At 43.8% G+C, this 12,101-nt stretch overlaps 1 protein-coding gene across 4 annotated transcripts in view; it reads left to right on the forward strand.

Moving 5' to 3' along the window:
* INSR (insulin receptor) overlaps positions 1 to 12,101 on the forward strand; it is a 134,762-nt gene that overhangs the window by 101,467 nt on the left and 21,194 nt on the right. For 2 of the 4 annotated variants that reach the window (XM_059918609.1, XM_059918608.1), the window contains exons 10-13: positions 127 to 328; positions 2,071 to 2,106; positions 6,748 to 7,022; positions 8,620 to 8,759. In XM_059918609.1, the coding sequence (XP_059774592.1) occupies positions 127 to 328; positions 2,071 to 2,106; positions 6,748 to 7,022; positions 8,620 to 8,759 (653 nt within the window). The remainder of the gene's footprint in view (positions 1 to 126; positions 329 to 2,070; positions 2,107 to 6,747; positions 7,023 to 8,619; positions 8,760 to 12,101) is intronic. The other 2 variants (XM_059918611.1, XM_059918610.1) reach the window with 1 other exon arrangement.

Genomic DNA, 12,101 nt, shown 5'->3' on the forward strand with positions numbered 1-12,101 from the left:
GAACCAAGACCCTGGCCCCGAGCTCTGTCCCCTGTGCCCGGCCGCTCTGAGAAGGCCCCCTTTGCTCTGCGTGTATGTATGTGGGTAGGGGGGGTGGAACTTGAGCCCTGCTCTGGCTTTCTCCAGGGTTGAAGCTGCCCTCCCGGACCTGGTCTCCACCGTTCGAGTCTGAGGGGTCCCAGAAGCACAATCAGAGTGAGTACGAAGACTCTGCCGGTGAATGCTGTTCCTGCCCGAAGACCGACTCTCAGATCCTCAAGGAGCTGGAGGAGTCCTCGTTCCGGAAAACGTTCGAAGATTACCTGCACAACGTGGTTTTCATCCCCAGGTCAGCACTTGTCATTGGCTTGGGGTCTGGGGTCCTTATTTAGGGAACAAGGTGAAGTGCAGACACAGAGGGTGGGCAGAGTCCACGCTGAGCCACTTCCCTGGAGGGAGGGAGAGATCTTGCGATTTCAACAAGTACCGTACCAGGAAGAGTGAATAATCGCCAAAAAAGGCAGAGCGGGGCGGGGGGGTGTTTTAAAAAAACTCAACGTTCGCTTTCTTTCTTTCATTTATTTTTGGCTGCGTTGGGTCTTAGTTGCGGCACATGGATTCTTTACCACTGGACCACCAGGGAAGTCCCTCAAGACACTGCTTTCTGATGTCTCATGAACTCTTTATCCCAGCCTCTGGTCTCATTCTGAGTTCTGAAACGATCTCCATTAGATTACCAACAATTGATTATTATCTAATAGATGATTATAGATAATAATCAATAATCGATAGATTCAATTATTAGATTAGATGACCGAGAAGTGCCTGCCCGGCCCCATGCTTGATTTGTGGCTGAGTCTCAAGCTCAGTGCATTCTCTTTTTAAAATCTGTGTAACCTTCTTATCCTTCCAGAACTTTCCATGACCTCTTAAAAAACTCCGGAGCTTCCCCTATTTAAATATTTTTCCTTTAGTGAGTGAAGGGGCTTGCTTGCTGATGTCCATCTGATCTACAGAGAGGGTTTGCCTTAAAAATGATTCTGTTTTTTTTTTTTTTCTTTTGATTCTGTTTTTTCATACTTCTTTACCTTTCCCGCAAGCAGAGCCGCTTAGGTAGAATGCAAATTTCTGTGGGTCACAGGTTATTTTACCTCTCTCGGTGCCTTCAGTTTATTCATCTGAAGAGTGGAGAGAAAAGTAGATCCTGTTTTTTAGGATTGTGAGATTATACGAGTCATATGGGGATTCTCAACCTTGGCGCTATTGACATTTGGAGCCAGATCATTCTCTGGGGTGGGACCATCTGTGCGTTGTAGGATGTTGAGCAGCATCTCTGGCCTCCGGCCACTAGGTGGCAGTAGCACTGCATCTTAATGAGTTCATGAATTTGTACAGTAACCCACTGAAGCCCTTGCCATCTCCTTTTTAGGGGTCCAAAGCCTGTGGTTTTGTTTGTTTGTTTGTTTTTTGCTTATGAATGAGTCTGCCCAGGTTTTTAATCAAATGCGTGCTGAGGGGTTTCAGCTGCCCCTCCCTCTCCACTCTTGACCTCCCCCTCCCGCCACGGACTTCACCAGAAGGCTACTCAGAAATGTCCAATACAATTGGCCATTTCCAAAGTATATCGACACACCCCCGCCCTCCAAATTTACATCAGGATAAAACAAGATTCTAAAATGCATCTCTTCAAAGGCCCAGCAGTGCTCCTGGTAGAGGTTTCCCCAGAACCATCAATATATAACATTTCTTCTTTTCTCTTTCTTGCATTCTTATCTGACCCCGAGTCCAAAAGAGCACTAAATAGCACAGCGCAGGCCTGGAGAAAGTTACTGTTTTACCTGTTAAAACGCTGCCAGACTTTAGGATAATGGCTGAGTCAGTTGTGAGGTTTAAAAGTGGTGTTAAGTTGGACATCCCATGGGAACCCCAGATGACCAGGTCTCTGGGGGCTGTTTTCTCTGCTTTCCCCCCTGCCCCCCCAGCCCCTGGCTGTGTTCTCCGCATCTGCTGGGGAAGGTGTGGTTCAAGTGATGGGAACAAGTGGTCCATGGTCCAGGGCTGTCCTCAAAGCGGCTGGTTTTGTTTTCACAGAAAATCCTCTTCAGGCCCTGTTGCCGAGGACACTAGGTACGACTCACCTGTGGGACGTAGGCGTGGCCCGCGGTGGCTGCACAGCGCGGGGCCAGTGGGCCAGCGGGTCAGGAAGCATGTTGTGCCCCTTTGAGACCCCAGGGGCCTTCTGTGGTTCGATGCATGCATCGCGCTGCTCTGCCGCGACCAGGCGCTTCACAAATTCACACGTTAAGTGCCTTCACCCTGAAATGGGATCTGGGCGTGAATGTGGGGGGGGAAATCCTAACTAACACGCTCTTACTAAAACATAGAATCGAGGGCGTACTTTCTGGGCACCTCCTAGGTGCCGCCCATTTTTTCCTCCGTGCATTTACTAACTACACATTTATTTAGCTAGCCTACCGCGTGTGCAGAACTGTGCCCGGCACCCAGAATCGAAACTACTTAGCGGCAGGTAGTGGGGAAGGCTGATCTGGGAGCGGAACATTTTTATTGGGGGTGACAAGTGCGGGATGACACGTGTGAGTGAGCACAGGTGTGCTGAATCCCTCAATTCCATTGAGGATAGTCAAGGATGCTCGCCTTTGACGTGTGTCTTAAAGAATCAACTATGCTTCAATATTAAAAAAAAAAGAGAAAAGAAAAGAAAAAAAAAAAAAGAATTAAGCGGGGGGCGTGTCCTGGAGGAGAGTACAGGCAGAGAGGACTTGGGGAAAGGCAAGTCGGTGGAAAGAATCCTGGACTCTTGGGAAGAACAGGAGAGACTGGAAAGGCAGGGTAGGGGCCATGCGGAGGGACTTTATTCTTCCAGCAGAGGGTTTATTTATTTATTTTTAGGCCGTATGCGGCCCCGATCTGCCCTCTAGTGGTCATTAGGAATATAATCTGTAGTAAAGAAAGGTCTAGAAATTTGAGGCCTTGATCCAGACGAGAGTTTATCAATGTCAGACCTTTTGCCATTTGGGGCCAGATCATTCTCAGCTGTGGGGACTGCCCTGTGTATTGTAGAATGAGCAGTATCCTTGGTCTCTACCGCTTTGAAGCCAGTGTCACACCATACCCCAAATAGTGACAACCAAAACTGTCTCCAGATGGGCCAAATGTCCCCTTGGTGGTAGGACCATGAGCAGAGTCACTCCTGGTTGAGAACCACTGGTCTAATGAGAGATTGTGGGATAATAAAGTGCTGTGTATGTAGGGAGAGAGCGAAGTCAGTTGGTGCTTTGTCATGGGGGGGTGTCTTTCATGACCACGTGGTCTTTTTGGGTATAATCCTTCGGGTGTATGCATATTTAGCCTGTTTGAGACCATTTATGTTTCCCTTTGTTCAAATATCAACTTCTCAGTGGTTATTCACGAGGCCCCAGTGTCTCTGTCATATTTGGAAGGCCCGTCTGTGCTTGTACAGAAATGTTCTGAACCTTGCTAATATGCGTGCATCTTTGGTTTAATAGCTTTGGTTTCCATTCAAGAATGTCATTGGTCTTTTCACACAAAAAGACCACAAAGAAAATCTTAGTGAGTACTCCCGAAGTAGGGTTTGATTTCTGACTACAGCGCGAAAAAAACTAAAGGTAAACTTCAAAAGATTGAACAGAAAACTCTACTTCCTGGTGATTAAAAGTGGATCACTTAGACTTCTGTTGGGTAAAAGTCGAAATGGAAACTTTCATTAAAAACCATTTGGAAAATAACGGAGACGTGAACATCACATACCTTCACTTGTAGAATATTGCCAAAGCTGGACTTTGTTGCAAATTAGTAGACTTAAATGGTAAATTAAGAAAAAGCTTTAAAATGTAAGATATAATGTATTAGGAAGGGAGGGGAAAATCAATATAGCTTAACTTGTGGTAAATGTAATCAAAGGGAGATACCCACAAATAACTAGGAGAAGGTGATGTAAAACTGAAATCTGACAAAGATTTTACTATGTTGAAGTCTATGGATAATCATGAGCTATTAGATTTGAAACTTTCAGAGAGGTGAGAAATTGTAACTTGTCCAAGCTAATTCAAGAAGAAGCAGAAAGATATCCTAATAACCTTGGGAAAAGACTTAAAAAAAAAGTGTCAATTAATTTCTTCAAAAAAAAAAAAAAAAACAAGGCCCCAGGCTTGGAGAGTTTTATAGTTGAGTTCTTTCACACTCTCAAAGAGCAACTATTTTCTGTAATACAGAAACTTTTCCAGAGCATAGAAATCTATGGAAAGTCTTCCCAGTTCATTTGATAAAACTAACATAGAACCCCTTAGCAGAACCTGACAAAGATGCTATGTTGAAAGAAAACCCAGGACCAGCTAATATGGGATTTTAGATCCACATGTCCTAAATAAAACACTGTGCTGGCAATATCATTTATCTCACAGTGCAAGGATGGTTCAAGATCAGGCATTCTGCTAATAGAATCGAATTCATTAAGAGGTCCAGTGAGGAAAATCACAATAATCTCATTCAATAACATTTATTAAAAATTACTAATTTAGAGAAAGGGAGGGGGAGAGGCCTTTTATAAAACTAGGAATAGAAAACTTCTGCAACAAGATAAATATTACCTAGATGAAACCAACAGCCAAGCTAACATCTTTCTTAAAACTATTCCTGTTAGCTTTGGAAGGAAGCCAATCTCATCATTACTAAGGAACATTTCTCTGGGTATCTAGCCAATGGAGTCATACAGAAATTAGAATTGTAAGGAATGGATTGTGGGAAATAAAATCATTGATATTTTCAGGTATTCTAGTGCAAGGGTAGGCAGACTACCTGTTTTTGTCAATGAGTTTTATCGGAATGTAGCCACGCCCATTTGTTTACATTGTGTCAGTGGCTGTTTTCAAGCTGCCATGGCTTGAAAGCCATTGGAAGTTGAATAGTTGTGGCAAAAATCACATGTCCCGCAAAACCGTAAATATTTACTCTCTAGCACGTATGGGAAGAGTTTGCTGACGCTTTTTCAAGTATGTTCCTTGAAAACCTAAGAAAATCAGCCCTGAAACTCTTAGAATGAGAGTTTGGGAAAGTAGGTACAATAGAAAGAAACAAAAATGCAGTAGATATATACTAGCAACAATTAAAACATAAATCAGGGGAAAGGTCCCTTTCATGATTGCCCTAAAACCTTAGTAATCCCATCTAAAATTACCTGTAAAGGAAAAAAAATTATTTAAATTGCTGAGATATAAACTTACATAGATAAATGTGAAAGATTGTTTCAAATCATTTCAAGAAAACTCACTGGCACACAGCAAACCAGGGTGAATCGATAAAGGATTAATGTCCTTTGTGAATGAACAGCTCAGGAATAGGAATGAGGAAGGCCCTAGAACTTCATAGAAAGGATAGACAAAGGGTGGACAAGTCCTTAGTGAAACACAAAAGAATCAATGAAGGACAAAAGACTTTACACTCAGCAGTACACAGACGTGCAAATAAAGCAGTAGAGTAATGCTTAAAAAATTTCTTTCCTCGGGTTGAAAATCTGAAAAAGAAAAATCAAAACAAAACAAAAACTCCTTTTAACCCTCAACGTTGCTGAGATTATCCTGATGTGTAGTTTCATGCGTTACTGGTGAGACCACAGTCAATACAAAGGGTCTGGAGGATAGAAGTTTAGCCATACGTGTAAAGAGGCATAACCTAGTGATTGCTCTTCTCAGAATCTACTTCTAGGAGCTAATAAGACAATCAGATGATGATCAAATTAATATTTATAATAACAAAAAATTAAGAATGTGCTTACATTAAAAAATAAGAGGATGACTAAGTAAATTATGGCTCACGTATTAAATGGAATGTTCTACAGTTTTCCAGGTTTTCTGCAATGAGCACGTGGTACTTTCATAACAAGGAGGGAAAACCTTTACATTGAAAAAGAAAAAATGTAAATTCTGTCCTACTTCAAACATTATGTTTTCAGGAAAATATTTGAGAATGCTTCTAATACAAGTGAGCAAAGTGGATTATAAAACTAGCTTGATCCGCATCATACCCATACATAATAAAAATAATTGCCCAAAGGACACAGCGGACAGCAGAATAATGAGTAAATTCAAATTTTCTTTATACCTTTTTTTTGGATTTATATATTTTTTAGGCTATTAACGTTTTTCTTCACATATCTTTTTAAGGGGGAAAATGTGCCAATCGCATAGACATTTTTTGAGTTACCATTAGCAACCTGAGTGATAAGATTCTTTTACCAAGAATTGAAGTATAATCACTTAGATTATGCAGGTGTCCTAAAGGGTCATAGGATCAGAAGAAGCATTTCTCCTGATTAAACTGGTGATGTTGTCAAGTAGCTTGGACCATTTGGCAGGGCTTCCTGAAAAGCTAGACTCTTACACGCTTTTGGCATCTTATTTTTAACACTGACCCTGGCTGGGCTATTAACCTGCAAAATGATAATCTGAAATCAAGCATGTGGAGGGGAATATTGGTGTGTCTCCTATGGATGGTCCTGGAGCCCTCCCCCCCCCCCACTCCCCTCTTGGGGTGCACCTGCCTGACATGATGCCTATGAGGGCATCTTGAAAACTGCTCTGGGTTGTAATTCCTGGAAATTAACATTGTAATCCACACTCCCCCTGGAATCTCACTGCACCGCAGTCTTTGGTTTTAAGCCTTTTACTCTCCGGCAGCATTTTTTAAAAGATGGTGATTGCCTGACCGTGTGTGTCCTACTGTCGTTGACAGGCCATCGAGGAAACGCAGGGCCCTTGGTGATGTGGGGAATGTGACAGCGGCCGTGCCCACCATTCCGGAATTCCCCAATACGTCCTCAACCAGCGCACCTACGAGCTCAGAGGAGCACAGACCATTCGAGAAAGTGGTGAACAAGGAGTCTCTGGTCATCTCTGGCCTGCGTCACTTTACTGGCTATCGCATTGAGCTGCAGGCTTGCAACCAAGATTCCCCCGAGGAGAGGTGCAGTGTGGCTGCATATGTCAGTGCCAGGACCATGCCCGAAGGTGGGTCAGCTCACATCGTGGGGCCAAGAGACCCAGGCTGACCAAGGAAAAGCCTTCCACCCTCTAGGCAGCATATATGTGACTTTAACTTATTTGCCTTAATCATTTTTCATTTCCCCCAGCTTTATTGAGATGTAACTGATGTATAACATTGTGTAAATTTAAGGGGTACAATGTGTCGGTTTGCTACACTTGCATATTGCAAAAGCATTACCGCAGTAGCGTTAGCTAACATCTCCATCAGGGCACATAATTACCATTTCTTTTTTGTGGTGAGAACATTTAAGATCTACTCTCTTAGCAGCTTTCAAGTATATAATACAGCATCAGTAACTATAATCACCATGCTGTACGTTAGATCGTCAGAACTTATTCAGCTTATCACTGGGAGTTTGTACCCTTTGACCACCATCCCCCCATTTCCCTCACCCCCCGCCCCTGGGAACCACCATTCTACTCTCTGTTTCTATGAGTCCAGCTTTTTTATCATCCGCATATAAGTTAGATCATACACTATGCGTCTTTCTCTGTCTGGCTTATTTCACTTAACATGATGCCCTCAAGGTCCATCCGTGTTAACCTATCTTATTTTGTAATTATATGAGTCATCATAACCATTATATAAACTTTAGAAAGTACACACGAGCCATGAGAAAAATAAAGTAAAATTAAGGAATACGTATATAGCGTATTAGGGTTCTCCAGAGAAACAGAACCAACAGTGTAACTGAAAGTGGGGGTCCGGCTGCTCGCTGCTCAAAAGCCAATAAAGAGGCAAGATTGGTGGAAAGGAAAATTTGCTTTATTTTGGATGCTGGCAACTGGGGGTGAGGGGCGGGCAGACACTTGTCCGGAGGCCAACTCCCTCCCAATGGCAGTCAGTGGGCAAGAGCTTTTATAGGCGGAGGGAGGGGGCCGCATGCAGAAACAGCACAGGCAGCTCTGACAGTCATCTTGAAATTGGTCATCAGTGGTCTGACCAGCATCATCTTGATTGTTTTAAGTATGGTTAGTCTTTAGTTCCAGGGTTGGTTTGTTCCCATTTCTTTGAGGCCAATTCTCGGAATTGTGGCGGCTGATGTCATGGGTACAGTCTGGTCATCATGTAGTCAACGTCTCCACCTGGTGAGGGTTTCAGTATCTATACGACCGCTCACAGGACATGGCTCAGAATATTATCTATAGCCCTTGAGAAGGAACTAAAGGTCCTTGACTTTGCTTAATGACTAAACTATTATTATTTGGTCTCCTTTGACTGTTTTCCTTTGTTTCTGCATTTTCTCCCTTCTCTGATTAAACTTATTCTTTGGCTAAAGTTTGTCCACAGACAAAAGGCAGGCGGAGGACATGGGGGACACAGACCATAGGGCCCTGCTCCGTTTCAACAGGGTGTGACATAGATCAATCGACTGATAGACAGACAGACATAAATATGTAGAGAATCCCATGAGACAAGCTTTATATGTCCGTTCTCCAATAAGGGAAACGGAACACAAGAAAGTTACATACCCAGTTTAAGGTCACTCAGCTGCTAAGTGGTGGAGGTGGGATTTGATCCGGGGATCGGGTCGCTGCCTCTAACCACTGCTCCTTACAGCCAAGGCAGATGATATTGTTGGCCCCGTGACCCACGAAATCTTTGAAAACAACGTCGTTCACTTGATGTGGCAGGAGCCCAAGGAACCCAACGGTCTGATCGTGCTGTACGAAGTGAGTTATCGACGATACGGCGAAGAGGTAAGATCCTTGACGCCTGGGGATGTGCCTTCAAGGCTGTCATTGGTACCTCCTTCTTCTTCTTAAATTCTGGCTCTTGTGCTTCTCTCATTAGGTGCTTTGTCATGAGGACCCAAAACCTTGATATATGACTTTCCAGGGAGATGGGTCAGAAATGCCAGCTTACAAATTTTATTGTAGCTAAACTATCCCCAGGACTTACCGTGTGCCCTATGCATGCTAAATGCTTAATACACGGTATCTCATTTATCCTATTTTACCATATCTAAGATGTGATAAGATGCCCTGTTATTCTTATAGACCGCTAAGAGAGGAAAAGCTGTTGCGTTCCAATTTCAGAAGTGTCAAAATGTGAAAATAATATGTCTCTCGGGACCAATGAAGTGCAATAAATCCTCAGAATAACCCAAATGAGCTTGGTACTGACTGAGGCATCCAGAATTTAAGTTGCATCCAAGGTTTATAAGAATAGAGTCAGGATTCAAACCCAAGACTATCTGATGCTCTAATCCAGGGGTTGGCAATTTTTTTCTGTAAAGGGCCAGATAGGAAACATGTTTGGCTTTGTGGTGAGATGGGGTCTGATGCAAATACTCAACTCTGCCTTTGCATTGTGAAAGCTGCCGTGTAGACAGTAGGTAAATGAAGGGGTATGGTTGTGTGCCAATAAAACTTTATTTGCAAAAACAGGCAGCAAGCAGGCTGGGATTTGCTGGTCCCTGCTCTAAGCCTGTAACCACTGTGGGGCAGGTCTCTATCCCCAGAAAGGGCTTGGGGTCTACACCTGTCAAGAGAGGCATTGCTGGGGCTTGGACCTGATTAAGGATATTTCTCCCCTTTACTGGGTGACTTCAGGCAGATGTCAAGTCACCTTCCTGAGTTTGACCCAGAGGGTGTACCCTGCCATCAATTGAGCCCTTTGCAATGATCCGTTTATACCTCACAATGACCCTCTAAGGGAAAATCTGCTAGTGTCTCCACTGACGGCTGAGAGAATGGAAATTTGGGGAGCTGAATAGACTTTCTCAAGGTCATACACCCAACACTCAAACCCAGATCCTTGGGCTCTGGCGCCTGCCATCGGCAATTAAGGGTGATCCCGTTGATCAGAGGTCATTTTCTGTAAGGGGCCAGGGAGTTCATATTTTCAGCTTTGGGAACCGTACAGTCTTGGAGCAACTGCTCAACTCTGCTGTTAATAGCTCCAAAGCAGACACAGACAATACGACAATGAATGGGAGTAGCTGTGTGCTAATAAAACTTTATTTACAAAATCAAGCAGTGGAATGGATTCAGCCTGCGGGCCCTAGTTTGCCAACCCCTAACAGAGGTTGTAGCAAAACCGTCCGACTTCTTGGAATTTTGAGGGAGACTCATCCTGTAACCAGGTGGGCAGAGCTTGGCTTCCCCAAGCCAGAGAGGACAGATGGACCTCTCTCTGTTGATCCTTCCTGGGACCACATCTCTTGATGTCCAAATATTCAGCTTTGATGATGATTTAGAACTGAAATCTGCAAACTATCATCTGTGGGCCAAATCTGACCCTCGGCCTGTTTTTATATGTCCTGCAGAGCGTTGTCAAAAGAAACAAGGAAAAATGTGCACCAGCGTGAGTCCAGTGGCCAAGCCCAGCATCAGTATAGGAGGGGAGCCCTCAGGGGTGTATAAAGAGAGGCACGATTCATCGGGAGCCATTATTGCAGAGTTTGCAGAGTTTATTTAATATCTTATCCCATATCAATCCCATATGTTCTATGGAAATAATTCAAATTTGGGGTGGTGGTAAAGCTTTATGCATAAGATTTTCACCACTAGCAAAAAGTGCATGCCACTAGATGTCTGTCCATTGGAGAACGGATACATAGAGGATGGTATATCCATAAAACTCGTGGATGTACAGCCCTTTAAAATGATGTTGGGGGTGACCATTGTCCAGTATAATGTAGAGGTTGAGATTACAGGCTCTGGATTTTAGATCTTCCAAGCTGTTATTCTTCATCTTCCACCAGCAGCCAATAAACACCGCTGCCCCCCCCCCCACCGCCCCATGCAAAGTAGCTTATGACAAAAGGGAAGCTTATTAGCTCCCATAACTGAACAGTTGAAGGAGATCAGGCAGAGCTGGATCCAGAATTCCTTTGGATCTGTTGCATCTCAAGGGGTCCCTGCAGTGATCCCAGCAGCTCCTGGTTGTCCTGTGATTTTAGTGGTTCCAATCTTCATATCCTCTCAGTGCCAAGCCTAGAGGAAGAGAGAGTCTGTGTCCCAGCATTTCCAGCCATGCTGAGGTCACGTGACACCCAATCATATGACCATGACAGTGCTGTGTGCTGATTGGCTCAGGCATGAGGGTTTTAAAATAACAGCTTAATTGAGGTACATTCACATACCATAAAATACACCCATTTAACACATACAATTCAGTGATTTTTAATATAGTCACAGTTGTGCAACCATCACCACAATTTCAGAATATTTTCGTCACCCAGCAAAGAAAGCCCACCTCCTTAGCCATCAACCCCCAATCTTCCCTGCTTCCTACTCCTCCGGCCCCTGGCAATCACTAATCTGCTTTCTGTCTCCATGGAGACAGGTCTCTGCTACTGAGGCCAACTCATCCCCATTTGCCTGGAATTTCCCAGGTTTGAGCTTTGAAGTCCTGCATCCCAGGATAATCTGGGTAAACTGGGACAGTTGTTACCGTACTGGCATTGGACCCAACCCTAACTTCTCGCAGCCGCCTTCACTGGCCTGCCTCTCTCGTTCCTGGAGCCCAAGTGTTGCCAGTAGGAATCCTCACCACCAATGTCCACCATCACCTCTGCCCTGCATAGCCCGACCCTGATCCTAGACAGACGAGCCCTATTTGCTCTTTAGGGGAACAGAGGGATAGAGGGAAAATTAGGAGTGAAAGGTTACAATATGTTAAAAGACAAAAAAACTTATAAGCAAAACTGGGCGATTATCTCCATTTTCCATAATTGTCTAACATCACTTTGATAAAGTAAAAAGTAATATAAAAAAACTATTTTTATACCGTTTGTACTGTTGGGATATGATTTTGCTAGTTTTACAAAATTCTCTCCAGCATTTGGTGGGAGGTCAGTTTTTCCCCTTATTTGCTAGTTTAACAGCCAAAATCACCTCTAGCTGCATTGTTTTTGATTCTGCCTCTCCTTGCACCTTGCATTAGAGTCATTTTTCCCCTCACCACTTCCCTTCCCACCTTGGGGGACCCTGGTACCAGGGACCACCCCCATCCTGGAAAGAGAACCGATTTTCAGTTTTTGTGAACTTATATCCTTTGCTTCAGTACGTTTTTGCAGTTTTGAGCTGTTTGTT

The sequence above is a fragment of the Balaenoptera ricei genome, chromosome 3, assembly GCF_028023285.1.
Source record: "Balaenoptera ricei isolate mBalRic1 chromosome 3, mBalRic1.hap2, whole genome shotgun sequence".
NCBI lineage: Eukaryota > Metazoa > Chordata > Mammalia > Artiodactyla > Balaenopteridae > Balaenoptera > Balaenoptera ricei.